The following is a 25,222-nucleotide window of genomic DNA, read 5'->3' as shown; positions in this document are numbered from 1 at the left end:
GTGAGTATTTAAAGGGCCGGACTGTTTCCTCCGTCAGCGTCCACATGACCTCACACAGCTGACACGTTCAGTTTGAGTTTAACTGACCTCCTCACAGTGAGTCAGAGTTAGGCTGGTTTGTGTGCTATAAGGGGACGAAAGCCTGATGTCCTGATGGAGTCGGGCTTAGGATTAAACTAGAGGGCAGAGCAGCGAGCGCGGACTTTACTGATGTAAACACCAAACAAGCTTTTTGTTTGCTCATTAATTCATTCATGTATGTTTTTCTCTTTACCGTCCTCACTGCCTCGCCAACACTTTCAGGTGTGCATCAGCGTCTCAGCTTTCATGTCAACTTCTAAGGGGATCCTTGAAAAGTCTCCATTTAGATTTAGGCAAATGTGTGCAAGCTGGTGATGCACATTACTTCTTAATTTATATATCAGTTCCTAATAACTGCTAAAATTTAGAACCAGCGGGTCCAGGAAGTCACAGCCAACAGTTTTACATGAAATGATTTCAAACAGTAACAACGTCTGAAGTATTTTAGAGGTTTTACATGGTAATGATCAGTGTTGGTCAAGTTACTTGAAAAAAGTAATTAGTAACTAATTACTGATTACTTCCCCCAAAAAGTAATCCTGTTATTTTACTGATTACTTATTTTCAAAAGTAATTAATTACTTAGTTACTTAGTTACTTTTTAAAAACACGATTTACAACCTGAATAGGTGATAAAGTGATAGATCTTTCAGCCCAATTCTACTTTTTCTACATAATCATCATACAAAATGTAATCAAATGGAAAAGTCTCTTTTTAAAACTTGTTTTATTAGTTTTAATCTAAACTTTATGCATCAAGCAAAAATTTAATTATATGCAACATTCTCTGACTGGAAGAAATTAGTTTAACATTTAAACCTATTTTCTGCACATTCCAGCAAATAAAATAAAATATTTTGTGTGTTTACACTCAGTCTTTCAAATAGATGCAAGTAAAACACAGCAGAAAATAAATAAAGTCAAAGACTAGCGGTCCTGTTGCTCTATTTTCACCTGTAAAGCAGGAGTGGGGTAGGCGGAGGTTTACCCTGGTGCAGGTGTGCCGTAGCGGTTGTGTCAGTGGGAGGATCTGGGGGTTTCCCGTGGCAGCGTGCTCGCTGCTCGCTCGGACGTTTTGGGATTTTCTTCGCTGTAGAAAGTTTTCCTCCCACGCAGAGTGAACAGCAGGCGCTGATGTTTTTGTCACTTTTTCTGGAATCAAACTCAAAGTAATGTGAGTACTTCCACGCTTTAAACGCTGCACAGTCGCACTCTCCCTGCACTCCATATTACCCATTGTTGATCTGCACACGTCTGTTACCACGAACGTCGCACGCTCGGACGTCATGGGACGCTCGCAAACAAAATCACGGTTTAGTAGTGCAGCGTGCTTACAGGAAATTAACAGTAATCTAATTACTTTTTTGCAATAGTGGTCCCTTACTTTACTCGTTACTTGAAAAAAGTAATCATTACCACTGATCTCCGGCCTTTCATTGGTTATTATTGTCATGTGCTGATGCAGCTGTGAGCAGAGGCTGAGAGTTTAATCCAATCAGAAATCACATTTTTACTACGTTTGGTTTGGTTTGTTTCTCTTTCTTTTTTTGTCTTTTGGATAAACGACAGCAAACCTGAGACGTCCAGATGGCTGAGTGTCTTTGAATGCACCATAACTGCTCTTAAGTGCAATATTATGTGGAAAAAAAAGCAACTGAATGTTAAAGTCAGCTGTAGTGATGGATGAACTTTGCTTGGTTAACTCTCTAATTACAAACGAGTTCTCCCTCCTGCCAGCTGGGGCGTCTCAGGTGAAGTGGAACAAGAAGAACCAGAATCTGCTGGCGTCCAGTCACGACGGGGACGTTCGGATCTGGGACAAAAGGGTGAGCGCTCCCGTCCCGACTCACTGGCTTCAGGCTGACGTGTGCACGCGAGCGCACTCGGTCGTCTCACGGTGCGTGTTTCCTCTGAGCAGAAGCCGAACACGGCGGCGGAATACGTGGCCGCTCACCTGTCCAAGATCCACGGCCTCGACTGGCATCCGGACAGCGAGTTCATCTTCGCCACGTCCAGCCAGGACAACTCAGTGAGGGTGAGAGCAGAGAAAACCACGAATAAGCACGCGAAACACTCGAGAAACAGCAGATTCACATCCTGTCGCACGCTGGAAAAACAGAATTCAGAGCTGCGTCTGTTAGTGTGACCTCTACTCTACCTGAGCACTCAAAGCTCTCAGAGTCTTGTGTTACTGAACAAAACCAGCTGATTCGCCTAAAACCAAAACAGAGGGATGAAAAACACCAGAGAAAGACCCAAATCACCACAAAGAGACACAAAAGCACCGCAGACATGTTTAAATAATTCTTTAAATGCACATGAGGAGAAAAACATCTGAAATATAAACTTTTCGTGTTTTGTGCAGTTTTGGGATTACCGGCAGCCCAGGAAGTACCTGAACATCTTGTCGTGTCAGGTGCCGGTGTGGAAGGCCAGGTACACGGTGAGTGTCGCACTCAGATCAACAGCAGGGATGGGCCTCGCGTTCGTGCTTCTGTAGTGGGATAAAAAGGATGAAGCTTCAGGGTCTGACAGGTGAAACATGGAAGTGCCTTAACCCTGCATTCATGTTAATGGTCAGCAGGGGGCGCCACTCTGGTTCCAAAAATACTGCAGGCTGTGTAGAAGTGAGGGGGAAAAACCCTCAGATCCTTTGATCTGTGTCCACTTTTATGATGACTTCATGGCCTCCATCAGGGCCTCCACCCTCCTGCAGGGTGCTGCTCGTGGTGAAATGCTTATATTTCCTGGTTCGCCTGGGTTTACAGTTTCTGCTGCCTTAGCATCAGATCACAACAAATTGGGGGGCACGGCGCCTTCGCCTGCTGAGGAAATTTACGTCACTCAAATCCAAGCGAACCTTTAGCAGCCTGCTAACAAGCGCAGCGCCTCAGTAACTGCCCCGAGCGGGTTGTAACCGTGGTCAAATCTGGATTTGTGCAGTTTGCTGTGCATCCTTCAGTCACATGCAGACTCGCTGGATTTGCGCTCGGTTATAAAACGCAGGAAAAAGCAGCTCAGTGTGTTTTTGCCTCGTCAGCCGTTCTCCAACGGTCTGGTCACGGTGATGGTTCCTCAGCTGAGGAGGGAGAACAGCCTTTTACTGTGGAGCACGCTCGACCTCAACAGCCCCGTCCACGCCTTCGTGGGACACGACGACGTGGTGCTGGAGTTCCAGTGGCGGCCGCAGAAAGAAGGTGAAACTCGCCGCAGAGATGTGGAAAAGCAGAGCGGAGGTTTGTGGCTGTTTTCTCTCCTCTTCAGTGACGCCGTGTCGGTGTTTCCCCTGCAGGCTCCAAGGACTACCAGCTGGTCACCTGGTCCAGAGATCAGACCCTGAGGATATGGAGGGTGGATCCTCAGCTGCAGAAGGTCAGCACGCGGCGTCACGGGGACGAGCTCACACAGAGACTTGATTGGCTGATATCTGTGCTGTTTTTTTGTTGTGTAGCTGTGTGTCAGTGACGTGCAGGAGGACCTGATGGACGCGATGTCCCTCACCGCGGAGTCGGAGAAGCCTCTGTCGTCTCAGGAGTCGGAGGGCCAGCAGAGCGGGGGCCACGCATCGGAGAGCCTGCAGGGTGAGACGACGACTTCACACGTTTAACTGACACTAACACAGACGTCTCAATGTGAAACTATATGAAAGCCTGCAAAAAGAAGTGTTCCAGGGACGCGCGAGGCTGCAGCAGAGGATATTAGAAAACTGAGTCTGACCTCTGACCTTTCTGTATGCATCTCTCAGATCAGGACGGCTCTCTGTCGGCTGGAGGTCTTCAGGACTCGGCGGCAGGTTCGGGTCTCGCTCAGACTCTGCAGCAGGAGTTCTCTCTGGTCAACCTGCAGATTAGAAACGTCAACGTGGAGGTGAGCTGGCGCCCGATGATAGTGAGGAAACGTTTCAAAGGAGGGCGAGCAGTCCTCCTGAGTTTGGATTTAACGTATAAATGTGGTGACCTTAAACACAGCGCTGAGCTCACTGATGGACGATCATTGATCACCGATTGGTGATGTTTGTTTTGTGTAGATGGACGCGTTGAACCACAGCTGCGTGGTGTCGGCTCATTTCGGGAGCCATCAGGTTCACCTGGTGGTGAAGTTTCCGGCTCAGTATCCAAACAACGCCGCGCCCACCTTCCAGTTTGTCTCCCCGACGACCATCCCCTCTTCCATGAAGACCAAGATCCAGAAGGTACCTGAACGCATCATGCTGTCAGTAAACCAGACCTGTGTATGCTGGAGGCTGCATGCAGCTCGCGCTCTGATTCCTTCTGTATTTTTTAAATCAAACTGACTGTGATTGAAGCTGCAGGACAGTGAGGTCGGTGTTTGAGGCGTCTCCCTGTGCTCAGATCCTCAGAGACACGTCTCTGCAGAAGGTGAAGAGGAACCAGAACTGCCTGGAGCCGTGCGTCCGACAGCTCGTGTCCTGCTTGGAGTCTGATATGGTGAGAATAACGTCACGTGTCTGTGTCTAAAACTGCGCCCTGAAGTCCTCCACCAGCAACACCAGAACCGTTAAACGGACCACACCTGGGGGCACCGCTCCACCACCACCTGTCTCGCTCTCGCGGGTGTAGGCTCTGTTTTGTGGGGAAACTTTGTTTGCTGTATTCTGGTGAGGGTGGTGCGGTGGTCCGGGGTCTTCCTGTGTGGAGTTTGCATGCTCTCCCTGTGTGTCCGTGGGTTCTCTCCGGTACGCCGGCTTCCTCCCACAGTCCAAAGACTTGCAGTTAGTGGGGTTGGTTCATTGGTGAATTGATTGTAGGCGTGACTGTGATGTGAATGGTTGTCTGTCTCTGTTAGCCCTGCGTCAGGCTGGCGACCTGTCCGGGTTGTACCCGCCTCTCGCCCTACGGTAGCTGGGATATGTTCCAGCTGCCCCTCGTGACCCTGAGAAGGATAAGAACAGGAAAACAGTCATGTGACTGTAACAAAATCTCAGCCAATCACTGCTCTGTCTGTTTCCTGTCTCAGACGCAGGAGGACAGTCCGGCCTCCGGCCCCTTCGTCCTGTCCAACCCCGTCACTCCGTCCCTGCAGGCGTTTCCTCGAGTCACCAACACCTACGGCTCCTACCAGGTAACACCTGCACCAGGTAACACCTGCACCAGGTAACACCTGCACCAGGTAACACCTGCACCAGGTGGGACCTACTCTGTGCAGGATAGTTTTCTTCTGTCCTGAGGGGGGCGTTTCTGCCTGACGCTCTCAAAGTGTCACAGGAGATTTCTGCTTCCTTCCAGGACGCCAACATCCCGTTCCCTCGCACATCCGGAGCTCGCTTTTGTGGCACCGGCTGTCTCGTTTACTTCACCCGACCGATAACCATGCACCGCTCTGCCCCGCCCACAGAGCCCACTCCCAGGTAAGATACCACACCTCTTTTTTTTTTTTTAATGATCATGTCGACGTTTCTTAAATTTTTAACAAACAAACATCAGATTTGTAGGAAACAAATGACGCAAAGTTTACAACTTATCTTGAAAATTTTTTGTGCAAAGTGGCGTCAGATCTCCTCCCATGTCAGCGCCTGTTTTCATGGCGTTCAGGTTTTGTTCTCATGACGGAGACAAACTTTAAAGTGTCCCTGCAGCTCTAATCCTGAAGGCTTTGAGCAGTGACTTTTGATTTTTAGCCGACATGGATGTGTTCAGTTTGGTTTTTATCCAGGTATTTATGACATATTAACCCTTTAAAGCCGGTCAGAGCAGCACGCTCCATTTTGCGTAACTTTTTTAAAATCCCGGTAGCTCTGCAACCACGTGAGCTAGTGGAATATTTTTTTTTGCATATGAAACCGGAGGAGTTGTACTTACATCTTATGCCATCAGCTTGTCCTCGGTCACAGTTTCCTTCCACATATAGCTTTGCAAAAACTGCATAAAAAGCACTTGCAGCAACAAAAACATAATATTCCAGAAACACGCTTTGCCGATCCGATCAGCTGTTTGTAACACTTCCTACGTCCATCAGCACGAACTATCGCATGTCCGCCATGACCTGCCCGAAACCGGAAGTGACGTCATTTTGCGGAAATGTAGTTTTTTACCATCAGGGCCTCATGAGCCTATACTGGTGTTTTTAAAAGTTATGTTTGACTTTATGACTTTCTGTGTCGTTTCTGGGATGCTTAGGACTCATATTGCTGCTGGAAATAGTTTATTTTGATGCATATGCTGCTTTTTTGCAAATTTGTATTATAATATTTATTTTTGTTTTTCCTGCAGTATATAAAAATTGGTGTATTTCAAAAATAAAACTATGAAGACACTCAAAATAAATTTCCTGTGGTGGGAAACTATTTTGTGCAACTTTTTTGTATTTACAGTTTTGAGGGATAAGCCTCTTAAATTTCTCTAACTAGAAATATATGTTAAAAAACAAAATAATTTTCAATTTTTTTGTAGTTTATTGCACTTTTTTGCAATTTATGTAATTACTATGCACTTAATGCAGACATATTATTAAAATTTAGGCTTTAGTGGTTGTATTGATATATAGCAATTTGAAATGCTCCCAAAAATGGCTCCACAGCATGTAAACATATAATATAAGCTCTGGCGGACTTGGTTCTATGGTAGGTCTTAAAGGGTTAAAGAAAAGTGCATTAAATTAACATAATCCAAACATTTTCCTTTTAAATGGATGTTTTTTGTTTCGTTGTATCAGTCTGATAATGAAACATCCACACCGACAGCGGAGAGGTCTGCGGATGCTCGCTGTGGTTAGAAACTGTTGTGGTTCTGTTTGATGGAGCTCGGATAAAGTACACTAACCTGCGTGTGTGTGTGTGTGTGTGTGTGTGTGTGTGTGTGTGTGTGTGTGTGTGTGTGTGTTCAGGTCCCTGTCGGCTCTGTCGGCCTATCACAGCGGGGTCCTGACTCCGATGAAGATGCGTTCAGAGTCTCAGAGCACTCTGCGGCTTTACAGCGGCAGCCCGACTCGCTCGGATAAAGACACCGTCTCCATCTCCTCCTTCTACTACAAAGAACGGGTGAGACACTCTCTCACACACACACACACACACACACACACAGACACACACACAGGTCCCTTTAGTTTAGCCTCCAGTTTTCCCGGGATCTCAGTCATAAAACTGTGTTAAGATTCGTCCACTCTGAAAACAGTCTCAGCACCGTTCGTTTCACAGCTGTCGCTGCTTTGATGTGTCTACACTGACCTCAGCATTCCTGTCTGCAGGCTGATTACAGAAAACAGAACATGTGTTGTTTGTTTTGAGACAGAGGATTCTTTGCATTACAGAAATATCGTACCAGTCCTCTAATGTTGAGCCTTCTGGGTTGAGCTGGGCTTTTGTTCTGGCTGCTACACTCAACAAATCAAACACCGATTTCTTTTTAAGGTTGCAGATAATCCAGAAAGGAGTTCAGTTTTAGATGAGCCCAGAATAAAGAGTGAGCCAACATGCATGGGAACAAATATCACATGACCTTTCCCGTACACTGGCCGTTGTTGTTTGTAGGCTGTTGGAGCATGACCTGCAGAGTTTAACTGTGCAGCAGCTTCTAGCGTTTGTGTCAGAGGACTTCTTAGACCTGTGGCTGCTTCAGCCTTTTATATGCACTAAACTGTTCATCGTATAAAAGATGGAAACTGGTTGTTTGGTGAATCTTGTTCTGGATGGCTCGAGCTGAGCGTTTGACGAAAGACGGGTGGATCTGAGTGACAACCCAAGAACACCGCACACTGATCGGCTAACAGCTCGTAATTGATCGCACCGTGATTGGCTGACGGCCTGTGTAATCCTCTCTCCTGATGAATAATTTATGTTTTACTCAGTATTACAGATCATCATCAGAGCACGGAGGAGTCGAAGGCTGTTTCCTGTTGTCTGTATGGCTTTGAAGTCTTTTTGCATCCAGAGTAGCGCCCCCTGTTGGCCATTAAAATCAGAACTTAGTGGAAAATAAGCTGGTGGCTATCAGCTGAACAGTAAGCCGTAACATCTGCTTGGTGTTTTTAATTGTTTCTTTGTGTAAAAATGGCTGAAAAGCTGCGTGAGCTGAAATAAACATACACATCCTTGGCGCTTGGGCCCAGCGGGGGCCGCGGGGCTTGCAGTGAACTGGTGGAAGCTTAGCGGCAGCTGTGTATCCGCGCTGAATTAACCACTGGCAGTTAAAGCCTGTGTATTTGTTTTCTTCTTGGAAAAGGTCATGTGACGAATCAGTGACATCTGATAGGCTGATGTTGTCATTTGTAAAAGAATTAGTTTTTAAAACGATCTCTGCCTCAGTCACAGGCTGTTGTAAAGTGTTGCCAAACAAACTCATGTGTACGTGAGGTGCGAAGAAACACTCCTGAGTCTGGACCCTGACAGGAAGTAGAACCCTCGCCGCTCGCCTCTGTCGAGCTGAACGCTGCTGCCGTTTCCTGTCCCGTCCTCTCTGATCAGTTTCTGTTTGTTTTGTTTTTTTATTCCTGTGTTCCTGTTTCTCTCCGGCCAATCACCCGCTCCCCTTCCCCCATGCCGCTGTGGGCCACTCCTCCTCCTTACTCTCCTCCAATCCGAAGCTCCCAATCTCTGCCTCCCGCCGCTGGTCTGTCCAAACCCTCCACGATTGGCCGGTACTGAGCTCCTCCATCCGAGCACCCATCCCCGTTTTCTGATCTCCGCCTCCGTCCGCTTCTCGCCTCGCTCTGGGCTTTTCCTCAGCGTTCGGGTTTAACTTTGGTTTTTTTTGCATGTCACTGATTGGCTGCAGCCGCCTCGACTAACACATCCTGATTCTGCTTCCTTAACAATATTAAATTATGTGTTCTGGATTTAAGTGTGTCATGAGAAATCCTCAGGGCTGATTTACGCTCTGTGAAAAACTGAAAGTGTCACAATCTGAAGAAGTTTGAAAGGGTTTGAAAAAAGTGTTTTTTACATTTTAAAAGTGGGAAAAAAAACATGTCTGTCATAGTTAGTTTGCAGTAGAGTGCTGGTCGTCTGTCAGCGAGGGTTTGATAAAGGCGGTGCAGAGGTGGAGCGTGGGTGAAGGAAGAATCCGTGAAACTGTGGCGTGGACGCTGATGTGTTTCTGGACACGGGCCTCAGCAGCGGCTCACAGAGGTAGAAGCTCTCTGGGCAAAGCTGATGTAAAGACGCTAACATCAGGATGGTGGCGTTTGAGCAGCTGAGGTTACTTTGCTGCACTCGGATTGGATGCTGCATGGCTTTGGTGCTCGAAGAATTTACGTTGTTTTATTTTTCAAAATAAAAGACAGACTTCCTCTTCCTTCTTGTATCGAGCAGCAACTCCAAAGGTTCACAGCAAAGGTTGGAAATGTGATTAAAGTTGCCCCCCCTCCCCCACCTTCTTCAGATCAAACAAAATTGAAAAAAGAAGAGGGGGCGGGGCAACTTCACTCAGGTAGCGCGGTGATTTTAGGTTAATTTGCAGCGTTAGCATGACCGATAACTCTGAGCACATAACTGAACTTAAATCATGTAACCGTGCTACAATAACCCTGCTGCCCGACTTCCTGTCTGCTCATCAACGTGTGAAGCTTTGAATGTTCACTAACATTTAACACGTCCAGGTAAGTCTCAGCGCAGAGCTCTAACTTATTATTGAAAATAATTTGGCCGCATAATCGTGTGTCACTAAACTGGAAGCTAACCGCGTTCACACTGCGAGCTGCCGAGGACGACGATCAAACGGAGATCAATCAATCGGCACTAATCGCCCTCTTATCAATAACAGAGTGAACACATAAACACACGCCGCCTGCATCTCTGCGGATCTTTGCGGGAAGGTTTGGAAAACTGCTGAGGTGAAGTTTATGACCCGTGAAGAATGTTGTTGGGTTAATCCGGCCTGTCTTTGACCTTCCAGGTGAGATTTTTAATGTTGAGTTTCACTTCCTGGTTTAAGAGAGGAAAAAGGGCGCTGGTGTAGGTCACAGGTGACAAAGATGAGCGCAGCGGCCCGAGTTCGATTCTGGTTCGAGGTCACCAAAAGATCTCCCGACAGTCTGGTGTGTAAGAGTTCCCCTCTGAAGTCTCCTGTGGTCCAAAACAGTCAAAGGAGGACTCGACGACGCAGTATAACAAAGTGAGGACACTTCAGTTGGGAAGAATATAGGACTGTGAATCCGTTTGACCTGCTTTGGTTCAAATCACAGTGACCACGATGAGACCGTCGCTCTCTCCTCACGATTTCTCTTTACTTTCGCTTTAGCATCCTCGTCACTGCTCGTAGCACGAGATGGTACCTGGTAGGTAACAGATAGCACAGGTTTGCTGCGACTCCCAGCAAAGAGTGCGGAGGAGCTACCAGGAGATGGGTCGCCTGGTGGAGGAGAGCTGCACAGGGCTGTAGGACCAGTATCTGTCAGACCTCATGATGGTCCCGTGCACCCTGATTTCCTCCTGGTGCTTGACCTCTCGTGGCCAAAGATCCTCTGTGATGCCATCGACCAGCTCTCATGTTCCTCAGGCATAAATCCCACTGAGAACTTTGGTAGGCGTTGTGTATCGGTGCATCTGACACTGCCTAACAGAGCTACAGACAGGAGCTTATTGATGCCGTCCATCCAAGTGTGGGAGGAGAGCTCCCTGGACAAAGTTACAGGAAGTACCTTTAAAAACAAACAATCACTTTATCTCAAAAGCTCTGAAAAATCAAAGCTCGGAGTCTTTGGTCAGTCAGCGTCTCGCAGTGTGAACAACCGTCCTCCGGCCCACTTTTAATCAGGTGGTGCTCTGTTGTGTCTTCTCGGCTCGCTATCTGTCTGTCTGTCTCTCTCTGTCTGTCAGAAATCCCGCCGCTTTAAGACGAAGCGAGAGGGGACGGACTACGGCAACCGTCCGATCAAACTGGCCGGGAAAGTCATCATCCAGGAGATCTCCTGCCTGCTGCCCGTCCACAAAACTCTGGGAGAGAACTACATGTGAGACACGAGGCTGTAAAACAAACACTCACCCACTCGAGTCACATCACAGCTGATTCACAGAAAACTCATTTAAACAGATTAACGAGCGTAAACGCCAAAATAATCCTCTGGTTCCTCTGAAACAGGAGCATTTGATGCCTTTCAGTTTTCTATCATATGCAACTGTATCTCTGAGTTATTTCTGTTATTTTATTTATTGAAAAGGTCAGATTAACTAATCAACAATCAATCAAGAGACAGACAGTCAAAACCAACTTTAAACCAGCCTGTCAGCAGCCAAAGCATAGACTGTATATAAAAGATGGACTTACCCACCCTCACCAGAAACCTTCACAACATCGAGATGACGGCTGTTGTGACGTAAATCAATTCTTCACGTTCGTGTTTCGCGCCGATTGTTACAGGTTTATTTTCTCTCTTCAGCCTGAACATGAACGACATCCAGGAAACGTGTCAGAAGAACGCCGCAGCGGCGCTCGCTGTCGGACGCAGAGACGTGGCGAAGGTTGGTGCTTGCATCCTTTTTATTTTTAACTTGAATTTGAATCAGATTTTGAATGCTTTTGTTGATGCTACAGAAGTAGAAACTATACAAAACGTGAAGCCAGGAAGGTTTTAGAGACGAGGTAACAAAATCGCAAAATTACAGAACAGGGAAGCAAAGTGAGTTTAGTTAAATCTGAGTTTAGTTAAAACTGAGTTTAGTTAAAACTGAGTTTAGTTAAATCTGAGTTTAGTTAAAACTGAGTTTAGTTAAATCTGAGTTTAGTTAAAACTGAGTTTAGTTAAATCTGAGTTTAGTTAAAACTGAGTTTAGTTTGAGGCTGAAGTAGATATAAAGAGAGCAGAAAGTGCTGAAGTAGAACCAGAGGTGCTGTGCGCCTCTTCTAAACCCGCCTCTCTGTGCAGGTTTGGGCTCTGGCGTCTGCAGCAACCAATCAGGACCTGAGCCCAGACTCTGACCCGGACATGGAGACTCCTTGGGCCAGACACCCATTCGGACGCCACCTGCTGGAGACTCTGTGAGTTACTGAGAGCAAAGCCGAGGCTCCTGATCGCCACGCCTGTGCCGTGTTGAGCTCTCGGTTTGGGTGACGGAGCAGCCGAGGGGGAAATTTAGTTTAGAATAAAAAAGAATAAAAACGTTGAATTCAAAATAAATAAACTCACATGTCGATTCTCTGTGTTTCAGCCTGGATCACTACAGTCAGATAAGTGACGTTCAGACTCTGGCCATGCTGTGCAGCGTGTTCAAAGCTCAGGCTCCGCCTCCAGACTCTTACGCACTATTCGGGCACCACGCATCGCGGGCCTCCGTGTTCCCCCCGCACCACACTCGTTATGTGAGTCAGATTAAAGGCTGCTTATTGACAGAAATGGAAACAGCTGAGCTGCTGTTTAGAAAAGAGGGAGCTAAACTGAGGTTACTGTACATAAAAGATGGACAGAGGTACAGCGATGATTTGGGAAATTCTGTTTAGAAAATTTATTTTAGCTTTAGTTTTGGATGAGAGTTTATTTAAGCGCCCACTCAGCTCTTTGACTTCCTGACCTTAGTTTGAGTGAACCTGTTCCACACCAGCTGACTCCACAGGGTTTGTTTAGGTCATTACAGTAAAACCAGCTACAGGAAGTGATGTAATGTGTGTGTTTGGCTATCTCAGCCCAGCTACACGTCCAGCTCCGTCACCTCGGGCTCCTGCTCCAGCACCTCTGACTCCATCACCACGACCACCTGGAACCCAGGTGAGGCTCCTCAGCTCCTCGCACACGCCGCCTCTGAGAATATTTGGCTTCATCTCCGCCAACACGGTCTCCTGTTTTTGTTTGACTTCCAGGTCGAGACTCGGAGCACGCCAACCCGTGGGGCGAATCCTCTCCCGACGACTACCGCTACGTCAACCAGGGCTACACAGACCCGCGAGAACGCGAGCGAGACCAGCACGTGATGAACAAGAGGTGATGTAGCTCCGCCTCCAGCTGCGCCTAAACATATCTGCCCAGCTGTCAGTCTGATGTCACTTCCTCTCCCCGTGCAGGCTTCTGGACCCGGCCAACACACTGCAGTTTGACGACTTTAAGAAGTGCTACGGTGAAATCTTGTACCGCTGGGGTCTGCGAGACAAGAGAGCCGAAGTGCTCAAGTTCGCCTCCTGCCCGCCTGAACCTCACAAAGGCATCGGTGCGTCTTCTGGGGAAGAATCGCTGATGTGTTCGTCTAGTCGCACGTGTTGTTTCATTGTTCTAATTTACACTGTCACACGAAGAGTAAACCCAGGGTTTATCTAGCTACACACACGAAAGAGGCGGGGTTTGCAGCATCCGACCAATCAGAAACGTGTTCAGGTTTCTTTCTATAAAGGAAAACTAATGTTAGAAGAATGTGAAGAGAGTAAACAAAGAATAGAGGCACAGCTAAGTGTTTAAAGCTCTGACTTGATTAGAAGTCTTTCAGTTTGGGAAGACAAACCTCAAACAGGTGAAGACGCTCTGTGTCCGCAGCTGACGCTCTTCTTCTGTCGTCTCTCTGCAGAGTTTGGCGTGTACTGCTGTCACTGCCGCAGTCAGGCTCGTGGGACGCAGTGCGCTGTCTGCAAGCGCCTCACCTTCCAGTGCGCCATCTGTCACGTCGCCGTCCGCGGCTCCTCCAACTTCTGCCTGAGCTGCGGCCACGGAGGACACACCAGTCACATGATGGACTGGTTTCGGCGGCAGGACGAGTGTCCGGCCGGCTGCGGATGCCACTGTCTGCTACAGAGCACCTTCTGACGCGGCGCGGACGCTCCGCGTGATGGGATCGCCATGTTTAAAACCTCCTCTGTGATCACGTGATGGGAGATCGGCAGCTGCTCTGCTGGAGGCGACGTCAGTCCGTCCAACACTTCGCTCCAGAGCGAGATCTCGGCATCAAATCTACCGGAGATGGCAAAGATGATTTATTAGCACAAGTGAAAAAACACGGATGTTTTTCTGTCTGTCAAAGCTGGAAAAGTTTGTACGTGGAAAAAAGTGCAAAGAAAACAGACTCATCAAACGCAGATTATGAAACACACGACTCGACTAAAATCGCATTTTTGTGGCGAATCAAGTCACTGATGTGACCTCACCTTTGCTGCTTTGTAACACAGCGGAGGAGTCGCCGCGCTCAGAAACGAATGATGCGACGAAGACTCGCAGCAGCTCTCTGCCTCACTGCAGACGTCGTCGCAGACTCTGACGGATTTCTGTAGAAAATTAAAGACTGAATAGTTTCAAATGTTATAAAGTATGTTTGTGCATGAAATCTGAATCAGTTGTGCTTTTCTCCAGCATCCAGTTTAAAACAGACGTCGCAATACAGAGGTCACTGTTCACATAACAGCCTGTAGTGTGTGTGTGTGGCAAGGTGTTTCTGCACAGTGTACCAGGGGCACGGAGAAAAGTTGTCATACCATAGGCACGAGGGTTGTGTATGTGTGTGTAGCTAAAGCTCGATGACATCATCAACCACTACACTTAACCTTTATCTAAAAAAGCTACAAGTTACTGAAATTCAAAGAAGCATTTCAGGCGTCACTTCAGGTGAGTTCAACACACCCAGATGTTTGGTGGCTAATCTACGCATCACATCACTTCCACTTTCCCATGCTGTCAAGCTGATTGTGACATCACTGGTCTGGTCCAATCATCTTTCAGGCCAATCAACCTTCACACGTACTTTAAATCTCAGAGCACATCTGCCATTTCACTTGCAGATGCCTTTGTGCAACCCGCCTCCTCCATCCAAGCATCTTCATCTCCACCACCAGCGTCCCTGCGCTAATCCCGATCCCCGCCGGGATTCAACGCCATCAGAGTCTAACCGACAAATATCTCAAAATGAATTCTGTGCTTCAATAAATCATATTCGCTTCCTTCTAATGATCTATTTATTGATGTTGTAACCACCTACGTGGGTCAGCTGGACACATCCTGGAGAGCAACTTCGAATCACCACACGCATGTCTTTCGACTGGGAAGGACCCACAGACACAGCAGAACATATGAAGCCCATCCAGAAACACCTCAGACTGGATTCATGAGCTTGGGTGGAGGTGGAGGTGATGTAAAGCTTATATGAGCCACCAAACACCTGGGAAGCAGACAGATGTGCGACTCCAGACTCTCCTCAAAGAACTTACACATAAGCGTCATCACATTTATTTATACAGCAGCATTATCAGAACCAGGATTACAGAGTTTCATACTCGAAATCATTTTAATATCAGATTCGATTTTCAGTTTAAAAACTAGACCTTGCAAAACTTAGTACAACATTTCCTCCTGCACAGGAAGTCATGTAAGCGGTGGCGGCTGCGGTCGGTATCTGGGTGGCGATTTGAGGCGACAGAAGACGCACTGCGTGAACAGCTCTGAGGTCAGCAGTCTGGACACTGGGAATGGCTTTCCACACTCTTCGCACTGCAAACACACACAGTGTCATCGTCACAGACCAGCAGCAGCTGTGGGGAGTCTAAAACATTTAAATCAGTTCGAGAAAAAAGGATCCATGAACGACTCGGACCTTCAGGATGTGAATTCCCGCTCCCTCCGCGTTCCTCTTCATGACCTCTGGGATATCTTCCATGTTCTCTATGTCCCACAGCCGAACAGTCCCGTCCTGCAGAGACAGACGCAGTGAAATTGTTGTCGTCGTCTAACAGATTTTCAAATTCAACCTTCAATATTTAAAAATGATATGTGCCCCAAAAACACCTTCATCTGAAACCAAAAAAAAAGCAACAGGAAATGAAGCAACAAACTGAGTGGAGAGCGTCCTCTGATCCTGACAGAGGGTTGAATTGCACTGAACTTCACAGCCATGAGCTGCAGTCACGAGGGTTCAAATGTGACTCTGTTATATAATTACTGACACTGAAGGAATCACAGCTTGAAGATGGTCCTGGAGTCCAAATGCAGGTGAACGGGAGATCTTTCCATCAGTCCCACATGGTGATGTGACCCTGCAGCTAGTTTTCTTCATTGTGACAGATAGGAAGGAACTTTGACTCCACCCGTCCTGGGCCCATGATGCTGCTTACACCTGACCAGCTCAGAATACAAAACAAACACACCCTTTGGTGTCTTCACTTTGTCTTCTTGCTCTGACGTCTTTCTGTGAAATGTGCCGGCATCAGAAAGTCTTCTGCATGATCTGTGTTGTTCTCAGATGACGCACTTTGGTCCGTCTCTGCTAAATATCCGCGTGGACGTCAAACTCTGCTCTGATTGGGCTGCAAAAATACATGAACCCTTCAGCACGTTCCAGCTGTTCATCACTATTAGTCAGACCTGTGTGGCGTTGTGTTGATTTGCTGCCTTTTCTTAGTACTGATGTTGAGACCATCAGCCTTGGCATCCTGGCTACGGCTGTTTGTCCTGTACCTGGTTACAGGATGTCTGAGGTGAGATGCAGGTCTTCCAGGAGACTAAACACTGTTTGCTTTCCAAATTTCCATAAAATGATTTTTAACATTTCTCTGGTGAATTATCAGAAAACAGATTAAACATCCAGGGTACCAATGATATTGTAAGATCCAGACCCTACAATAAAACAGAGAAACCCCCCTGTGAACAAGCACTTTGGTACGGAGCCCCGCAGGGGACATGGGAGAAAAAAAAAATTAAGACGGACATTTGCGAGATCTCGCAAAACAAACTCGGGATCTCGCAAAAGTTTTAGCCGCATACTTCCCGTTAGCTCGAAGCTAACGGGAGGTCGAGACCTACTACAGCCGGGAGGAACACCGCTTTCCCGGCACATCGTACCTCGACCTCCCGGTCGGCTTCGAGCCGACGTCCGAAGAATGCGGCTAAAACTTTTGCGAGATCCCGAGTTTGTTTTGCGAGATCCCGAGTTTGTTTTGCGAGATCTCGCAAAAGTTTTGCGAGATCCCGAGTTAGTTTTGCGAGATCTTGCAAAAGTCCGTCTTAATTTTTTTAGATTTTATATAAAAATAATTAAGACGGACTCCGTAGAGCCCCGCAGGGGATATGGGAGAAAAAATAATTAAGACGGACTTTTGCGAGATCTCGCAAAACAAACTCGGGATCTCGCAAAACTTTTGCGAGATCCCGAGTTAGTTTCGGGATCTCGTCCGTCTAAGATCCGTCTTAATTTTTTTTTCTCCCATGTCCCCTGCGGGGCTCCGTAGGGCTCCGTACTTTGGTGACAGTGGGAAGGAAAACCTAAATTTTCACAGGAAGAAACCTCCAGCAGACCCAGGCTCAGAGATGGTGAGCACGGTGAGGGTGAGGGGAGAAAGACAGGACAAAGAAAGAAAGAAAGAAAAGCTCAAGGAGCAAAAACTTCCTAAAAACTTCTGGCCGGGACTGTGAGTGAAAATACTTGTGAACCTTGGAGGAAGAAGCCAACAACTTCCTGTCAGCACTCACTGACACATCTGTCACCCAATCACTGTGGCCCTGATGGGGGAAAAAGCAAAATCAGGAGTTAAGTGTCTAAAAGAACACGACCAGAAACATCAGGATGTCTTCACACAGCCGAGTTTAATCACCTTCAGCACGAGAGTCTGAGAGAGAGACGACAAATCCCAGAGAGCAACAGTGCCGTCGTAGGAGGCGGACACCAGGAGGTTCGCTGAGGAAACACAACAGGAAGTGATTTTATTAGGCAAACATTATGAGGAAGAACTGAGCATGTTCCAGTACCTGCAGAAAAACACATCAGCTCAGTGAGCAGTGCTTGCTTTCTAAACATAGTAAACAGCATGACGGACTCTAAGGTGCTGACATTTCTTACAAATCTTAAGCCGTGCAACCACCAGAGGTCTAAACCACCTGACCTCTGATCCTTTAGAGGTCTGCTTCTTAACGAGGACAGAAAACATACTTACAGGACACGATGAGCTTTGTTCATTTTCATTCGTAAAAATTAGCTAAATCCTAATGCATAAATAATTAAATAGTTAAAAATACACATTAAAAGAACTCTTTTGTCCATACGTGGATTTAGCAAGTGTTCATCGAATCAAACGCCGCCTCTTGCTCGTAGTTCAGCACAAATGTTACTGGAGAATCTGAGGACGTCAGCTGAGGACACCTGCTTGCTCAGAGGTCTCACCGTCAGCAGCGGCGAGGCAGCAGGCACTCACGCTGCCTTCGTGGCCTCCCTGCAGCGGCGTCCCGCCGTGAGATCGGAAGCCCCCCGCCTGCAGGTCCCACAGCTTCAGCGTCTTGTCCCACGACGCCGTGCACAGGAAGTGCCCGTTGCTGGTAAAGCAGCAGGCTGAGACGACGTTTCCATGGTTACTGATTGCGAGAATGTAAACAAGAACAAGCGCACAGGGGGGCTCCTCTGAGGGTCTGAAAATTGTCATCAAACTTTTGTGAATCTGATAAATATCTGAGACTTCAGAGTGTTTCACGCTGAAGACAAAAGCCACACAGCGTGAGAGGAGCTCAGAGCGTTTACAGGTCACTGAAATGCTTCACCTGTCGATGGACACGGTGGTTTTCTGCGCCCGCAGGTCCCACAGTTTGATGCTGCGGTCTGCAGAGACGGTGGCCACTCGCTGGCTCTGAGGGTCGAAGCGACATCGAGTGACGCAGGATCGGTGAAGATCTGATCGGCAAAGCAAACACACGCTCGCTGACGCTCACAGGAGTATTACTGCCGACCGGGCAACACGCGACCTGTCCTACCGCTGACGTGGTGCAGCATCTGTCCGCTGGCGGCGTCGCAGATGGAAACGCCATTCTGAGGATTTACAGCGCAAACGACCAGCCGGCCGTCAGACGAGGAGCTGCAGGAGGTCAGCAGGCCGAGCTGCCTCGATTTCCACTGCGACAAAGATCATAAAAGTGAGTCGAACTCAGAAAAGCAAAAAGACCAAATTTATTCCATGTGTGAGAAAGAGCAGAAACGTGAGCGCAGAGAAATGTGTGCAGCGAATCACAGGAAGGTTGCTGGTTTGAAACTCCAGGAGCGTGACAGCAGACGTTACCAGAGTGAGTCCGGTCTCGAGGTCCCAGGCCACCATCTTCTTATCCCAGGACACTGTGACCATCCTGACACACAGAGCAAACGTTTCATTCACAGGTGCACTCGGGTTACTACATGGAAGTTTCTGCATTGTTGTTTTTTGTGAACTTTATGTTTTTTTCATCAGAGTGAAAGAGATTACATGAAGCCTTACGGGTCCATGGACGATGAATAAGTCATCGATTAATTCACAAAGATGTTTTTTCCTCAAAGAAACGAAGAAAAACTTCATCTATCATCAGATAAAGGTGCAAAAATTGCTACTTTTTGTTTTACAAATCTCAGAAAGTCAACTTTTACAAGTCTACTTGACTTTACAGTCTTGGTAACAGCGAATCTTCACCAGCTGGTGGAGCTTACAGTTCCAGTGACAGTGACGGGAAACTCACGGGAACTCATTTTTCCAAATATTCAGACATTGCAGTAATCGAGAGCCTGCTTCCCTATCTCACATGTTCTGGGCATGTCCAAAACTGGGTAGCTTTTGGAAAAGCATATTTGAAACCATGTCCAACATATTTGGTGTTCCAATTGCACCCTGCCCGTTTATAGCTATTTTTGGGGTGACGCCTTGTGATGCCAGTCTTTCCAAATCACACTCTGATCTTCTGGCCTTTTGCACTCTTTTGGCCCGTAGAATGATATTATTGAAATGGAAAGAGCCACTTCCACCTGTATATGGGCGATGGGTTAAGGATGTCGTGTACTATACTCAGCTGGAAAAGATCCGCTACACTGTAAAAGGTTCGGTTCGGAGGTTTTATGACACATGGCAACCTTTTCTTACTTACTTTGAAAGATTAAGTCCCGATACTATCGCTTAATGTGCGTGTGAGTGGGTTTTTTTTGTTGTTGTTGTTTTTTTCCCTTGCTGTTGTTCATTTATTTTATTATTTACTTTGTATCTGTAATTTTCTTTTCTTTTATCTCTTCTTTCCTCTCTGGCTGGGTTTTAGTTACACTGTTCTGGATGGGTGGGTGGGGGGCACGACTGTTTGTTAATATTGCTGTAATTGTTGTTGGAAGCAATTCTTTGATCAATAAAAAGACCTTGATCAAAAAAAAAAAAGACATTGCAGTAATCTGACTACAAGGCCAGCTGCACAAATAACTGAAAAAATGTTTTAATGTTGACCTGTACGCCGCCAACTTCTAACGCTACTTAATGTAAATGTTGGCAGAAGTTCATCTCACCCTTTCTTCTTTCTGCCTCACTTGAAAAGACCCGACAGCTCAGCTTTGACCAAGACAAAAGGAATACAGGTGGAAAGATTTTGGCTTCCAGGTCATAATGTTTCCTTCCTTTCATATCAAAAATCCTTGAAAGAGTAGTTGTCAAACAGCTAACAGATCATCTGCAGAGGAATGGTTTATTTGAAGAGTTTCAGTCAGGTTTCAGAGCTCATCACAGCACAGAAACAGCTTTATTGAAGGTTACAAATGATCTTCTTATGGCCTCTGACAGTGGACTCATCTCTGTGCTTGTCCTTCTTGACCTTAGTGCAGCATTCGATACTGTTGACCATAATATCCTATTAGAGCGATTAGAACATGCTGTAGGTATTACAGGTACTGCACTGCAGTGGTTTGTATCATATCTATCTAATAGACTCCAATTTGTGCATGTAAATGGAGAGTCCTCTTCACACACTGAGGTTAATTATGGAGTTCCACAGGGTTCGGTGCTAGGACCAATTCTGTTTACATTATACATGCTTCCCCTAGGCAGCATCATTAGAAGACATAGCATACATTTACACTGCTATGCAGATGACACCCAGCTCTATCTGTCCATGAAACCAGATAACACACACCAATTAGTTAAACTGCAGGAATGTCTTAAAGACATAAAGACTTGGATGGCCACTAACTTTCTGCTTCTTAACTCAGATAAAACTGAGGTCATTGTACTCGGCGCTGAAAAGCTTAGAAATATGGTATCTAACCAGATTCTTACTCTGGATGGCATTACCTTGGCCTCCAGTAACACTGTGAGGAACCTTGGAGTCATTTTTGACCAGGATATGTCCTTCAACGCACATATTAAACAAATATGTAAGACTGCGTTCTTCCATTTGTGCAACATCTCTAAAATTAGAAATATCCTGTCTCAGAGTGACGCTGAAAAACTAGTTCATGCATTTATTACTTCCAGGCTGGACGACTGTAATTCATTATTATCAGGATGTCCAAAAAACTCACTGAAAAGCCTTCAGCTAATCCAAAATGCTGCAGCAAGAGTACTGACAGGGACTAGAAAGAGAGAGCAGATTTCTCCTGTTTTGGCTTCCCTTCATTGGCTTCCTGTTAAATCCAGAATTGAATTCAAAATCCTGCTCCTCACATACAAGGTCTTAAATAATCAGGCCCCATCTTATCTTAATGACCTTGTAGTACCATATCACCCTATTAGAGCACTTCGCTCCCACTCTGCAGGCCTACTTGTTGTTCCTAGAGTATTTAAAAGTAGAATGGGAGGGAGAGCCTTCAGTTTTCAGGCCCCTCTTCTGTGGAACCAGCTTCCAGTTTGGATTCGGGAGACAGACACTATCTCTACTTTTAAGATTAGGCTTCAAACTTTCCTTTTTGCTAAAGCATATAGTTAGGGCTGGACCAGGTGACCCTGAATCCTCCCTTAGTTATGCTGCAATAGATGTAGGCTGCCGGGGGATTCCCATGATGCATTGAGTTTTTCCTTTCCAGTCACCTTTCTCACTCACTATGTATTAACAGACCTCTCTGCATTGAATCATATCTGTTATTAACCTCTGTCTCTCTTCCACAGCATGTCTTTTATCCTGTCTTCCTTCTCTCACCCCAACCGGTCGCAGCAGATGGCCCCGCCCCTCCCTGAGCCTGGTTCTGCCGGAGGTTTCTTCCTGTTAAAAGGGAGTTTTTCTTTCCCACTGTCGCCAAAGTGCTTGCTCATAGGGGGTCATATGATTGTTGGGCTTTTCTCTGTATCTATGAAGCGCCTTGAGGCGACATTTGTTGTGATTTGGCGCTATATAAATAAAATTGAATTGAATTGAATTGAATAATGTTTGCAAAATTCAAAAGAGAAATCATCTGCTCTCAGCTGCAGGATCATAACCTAGCTGAATTTAAAGCTAACGTGGAACCCACCTGTTGCTGTTTGGGATCAGAGCACACTCAGTGATGGCTTTACTGTGAACTCCCTCAAACGTCCTCAGAGGCTGACAGCTCCCCACATCCTACACAGGTCAGAGGTCAACCAGGAAGAGTGAATATGGAACAACCTTCTGATGATTTATTCCTAAACTTTCTGTGGAATGAATTCATCAGAAAACTGATCTACAGAGAGGCTGTTCAGTCAAACACGGATTCTGAGATACTACAGACTGATGTGGACACACAAAAAAACACAGAGGAAGAAAACAAATACGAGGCTTTCCTCTCAGGGTTTGCAGAAGAGCGTCTCTCAGCACACAACCTTGAAGAAGATGGGTTAAAACAGCAGAAGACCACATGGGGAGCCACGCCTGTCTGCTAAGAACAAGAAGCTGAAGCTACAGTTTACACATGCTCACCAAAATAAGACAATAAAAAAACTGGAACTGTCTGATCTTCTGTATTTCTTGTTGGGACATTGAGACGGTGGGATTGATCCATCCTGCCTTGTGTCCTGATTTCAGGCTGCTGGTAGTTTAAGAGTGTAGAGTTATGTTCACTTTGGTGTCAACTTAGCATCATTTAAACTCCACAGCATACCCGAGTGTTGTTGCTGACTATTTCCATGCCTATTTGACCACAGTGCACCATCTTCTGATGGCTCCTTCCAGCCACAAAGCTCAAATCGTCCCACACTGGTTTCTTGAACATGACGATGAGTTAACTGTACTCCAATGGCCTCCACAGAACTTTGGAGATGTGGTGGAACAGGAGATTCAAAGTGCAAAGTATCTCCTGGTCGCAGCAGATGGCCCCACCCCTCCCTGAGCCTGGTTCTGCTGGAGGTTTCTTCCTGTTAAAAGGAAGTTTTTCCTTCCCACTGTCACCAAAGTGCTGCTCATAGGGGTTCATATGATTGTTGGGCTTTTTCTCTGTATCTATTACTGTAGGATCTATCTTACAATATAAAGCGCTTTGAGGCGACTGTTGTTGTGATTTGGCGCTGTGTAAATAAAACTGAATTGATCTGACATTAGAAACTCGAGTGTAGACCAACCCTAAAATCAAAACAGGCACATAAACTCATAAAAACTGCCGACCATGACAGCAGCTTACCCAGAGGACAGCGGTGCAGTCTGAGGAGCAGCTCAGGATGCAGCGATTGTCGCAGCAGACTCGAGCTGTGGTCACAGCATCGCTGTGAGCTTGCAACACCTTCACTGGGATCTGCAGACACAGGTTATACAGCAAACTAGCAGAGGACCATTGAGGAGAAAGATAGAAGACTGACATCTACTGTACAAAGAACATCCATGCAGTGGTTGCCCAGTATAATTATGGACCAGCTTCGAACAGCAATATATTTTGGGCTACTGGAGCTCAAATTCTAAGCTTTGGTTTTAAATGAATGCTTGTTTTGCAATAGCTGAATGAACAGGAGAAAGTGGGATCTTACCGCACATAGAACCCAGACAGAGAAATAGCAGTAAGATTTGATGCTGCAGATAAAAATATAGAGTTGATGATGTGCATTTCCCTACTTTAAAATGAGGGCGGAACGGCTCAAAGCCAGTTTGCACGTTTGGCCCTCCCCTCTGACTCACTCAATGACCCGGTTTTGCAATACACATGCAACTCTGCCCATCACTGTCACTTTTACAAATAGTTTTCAGACTCATCTTACAACATTAATCTGCGCATAACAGTCCACACTGACAGCACAGATTTTTAAAAAATATTTACAGATCCTTTATTATGATGCTCACGCTGGTGAATCCTAATTTTGAAACGTTCATTTGGTTGATCCAGTGGCGCCTTGAGGCTGTTCACTAATCTGCCCATGTTTCTATTAGCTCTCCTTATGTTTCGTAAATGAAATCTTAAGCTCGATAAAAACGTCAATACATCAAAGATAAAAGTAGCGACCTCGGTATTGCACTGTACTTAGATTCTAGGAATTCTAATAGTGCTTTACTATTACCTGAACTTTATAATAACTGTTACAGAATTACTGGAAGTTACAGAATAAATATGCCTGCTCCATCTCAGACTGTCGGGATCAGACGCTCTAAAATAACTTTGCTCTCGTGCTTCAGACCAAGAGACAGGATGCAGGATCTAACTTTGCACAAACCTCACATGCAAGTGAACGCATCACGCTAACGTTAGCCACCGAGCTAACCGTTTCGGTTTACCTGAGACTCCGAGCTCCACGCTTCTCTCTCCTCTTCTCCGCCTTCTGAAGGCTCCTCCGCTGACAAAGGGTCGATGTTTCTTGACGCCATTTTCGGTACAAATTAAACTGGTCGTTTAGCCAAAAGCTAAACCTTTAGCTAATGACAGTTACCGTGGCAACAGCCTCACAAGCGAAATTTGGTGCATTCGGGGGCGGTGGGAGATAAGATAATTAGTTGATAATTAGATTTTTGATGGAAACGGAAACAAGCAAAATACGCACTTACTTTGACAGTTAATGATAATTATACTACTGTTTAACACTGCGTGTTTCAGTTTGAGTTAATCTAATTATGGTTCTGTGAAATAACACTCAATGATTTTCAGAGTTCAGTCAGACTGATCTCAGTTATGTCCATGATCACCACTGTATGAAAGCTTTAGTCATATTTAAGGGCAATATCACCAAAATACAGTAAAAGATCTCCTCCTTGAATGTTTCAGATAAAATGGAAGTAAATATATGCAGTGAATATTCTTTTATTGGAGAGAAAACTGTGCAGTATAATTTACTTGAGATGTTTGGGTAAGAGGCTCTGACAGGAGAGAGATGATACAGAAACATGACCTCCTTATAAAATACTGACACACTTTATGAACAGTCAAGTTTTCACAGCTCTTTGAACTTCATATTTAAATGAGCTGCATACTTTTCCCACTGAAACCAGTACAATCCCTCTGTGATGAAAACAATATTTGAACTAAATATACTGTGGATAAATCAAAGCATTATCAAAGTTGTCCGTGGTTCCCTTATTTTTCCTTCTTTCCCTGTCAGATTGTCCTGCAGGATAAACATGACTGAGTGGTTCCCTGTATGCAGCTGTTACAGTTTGTGCTGTT

General features: G+C 46.0%; 2 protein-coding genes across 7 annotated transcripts in view; one reads left to right on the top strand and one right to left on the bottom strand.

Annotated features, from left to right (window-relative positions):
* wdr59 (WD repeat domain 59) overlaps positions 1-14,010 on the top strand; it is a 17,400-nt gene extending 3,390 nt beyond the window's left edge. The window contains exons 7-27 of one of the 2 annotated variants that reach the window (XM_085164544.1): positions 1,819-1,907; positions 2,000-2,116; positions 2,447-2,524; positions 3,122-3,278; positions 3,374-3,453; positions 3,533-3,662; positions 3,827-3,948; positions 4,109-4,273; positions 4,434-4,529; positions 5,059-5,163; positions 5,328-5,449; positions 6,925-7,078; positions 8,620-8,673; positions 10,853-10,986; positions 11,413-11,494; positions 11,899-12,011; positions 12,182-12,332; positions 12,654-12,735; positions 12,828-12,948; positions 13,029-13,171; positions 13,523-14,010. In XM_085164544.1, the coding sequence (XP_085020670.1) occupies positions 1,819-1,907; positions 2,000-2,116; positions 2,447-2,524; positions 3,122-3,278; positions 3,374-3,453; positions 3,533-3,662; positions 3,827-3,948; positions 4,109-4,273; positions 4,434-4,529; positions 5,059-5,163; positions 5,328-5,449; positions 6,925-7,078; positions 8,620-8,673; positions 10,853-10,986; positions 11,413-11,494; positions 11,899-12,011; positions 12,182-12,332; positions 12,654-12,735; positions 12,828-12,948; positions 13,029-13,171; positions 13,523-13,758 (2,531 nt within the window). In that variant the 3' untranslated portion in view covers positions 13,759-14,010. The remainder of the gene's footprint in view (positions 1-1,818; positions 1,908-1,999; positions 2,117-2,446; positions 2,525-3,121; positions 3,279-3,373; positions 3,454-3,532; positions 3,663-3,826; positions 3,949-4,108; positions 4,274-4,433; positions 4,530-5,058; positions 5,164-5,327; positions 5,450-6,924; positions 7,079-8,619; positions 8,674-10,852; positions 10,987-11,412; positions 11,495-11,898; positions 12,012-12,181; positions 12,333-12,653; positions 12,736-12,827; positions 12,949-13,028; positions 13,172-13,522) is intronic. The other variant, XM_085164550.1, reaches the window with a different exon arrangement.
* Positions 1,935-25,222, bottom strand: LOC146526236 (WD repeat-containing protein 88-like). Of its 5 annotated transcripts, XM_085164626.1 has the most exons (14): positions 24,340-25,222; positions 23,261-23,371; positions 22,139-22,227; positions 18,975-19,038; positions 18,673-18,811; positions 18,463-18,592; positions 18,092-18,279; positions 17,526-17,608; positions 17,365-17,433; positions 15,533-15,628; positions 13,460-15,429; positions 4,039-4,974; positions 3,806-3,921; positions 1,935-3,655 (listed from the first exon to the last, which is right to left on the bottom strand). In XM_085164626.1, the coding sequence occupies exons 1-11, from the start codon at positions 24,427-24,429 to the stop codon at positions 15,304-15,306; spliced, it is 1,185 nt and encodes a 394-aa protein (XP_085020752.1). In that variant the 5' UTR covers positions 24,430-25,222; the 3' UTR covers positions 1,935-3,655; positions 3,806-3,921; positions 4,039-4,974; positions 13,460-15,303. The 5 variants fall into 5 exon arrangements, with proteins under 5 accessions (XP_085020752.1, XP_085020737.1, XP_085020746.1 ...); XM_085164611.1 differs by lacking the exon at positions 4,039-4,974 and having other exon boundaries at positions 18,092-18,333; positions 18,927-19,038; XM_085164620.1 differs by lacking the exons at positions 3,806-3,921; positions 4,039-4,974 and having other exon boundaries at positions 1,935-2,575; positions 18,092-18,333; positions 18,927-19,038.

This window comes from Neolamprologus multifasciatus, chromosome 1, assembly GCF_963576455.1.
Source record: "Neolamprologus multifasciatus chromosome 1, fNeoMul1.2, whole genome shotgun sequence".
NCBI classification, from domain to species: domain Eukaryota; kingdom Metazoa; phylum Chordata; class Actinopteri; order Cichliformes; family Cichlidae; genus Neolamprologus; species Neolamprologus multifasciatus.
This window is presented reverse-complemented; position numbering and strand designations above follow the sequence as displayed.

What these genes read in the sequence shown, in the direction of transcription:
- LOC146526236 (XM_085164611.1), bottom strand. Translation starts at nt 24,429, where the DNA reads ATGGCGTCAAGAAACATCGACCCTTTGTCAGCGGAGGAGCCTTCAGAA. An exon ending in ACTGCACCGCTGTCCTCTGG is followed by an intron (nt 22,228 to 23,260) that starts GTAAGCTGCTGT and finishes TGACCTGTGTAG; the next exon opens with GATGTGGGGAGCTGTCAGCC. An exon ending in CTGCCTCGCCGCTGCTGACG is followed by an intron (nt 17,609 to 18,091) that starts GTGAGACCTCTG and finishes GTGTTTCCTCAG; the next exon opens with CGAACCTCCTGGTGTCCGCC.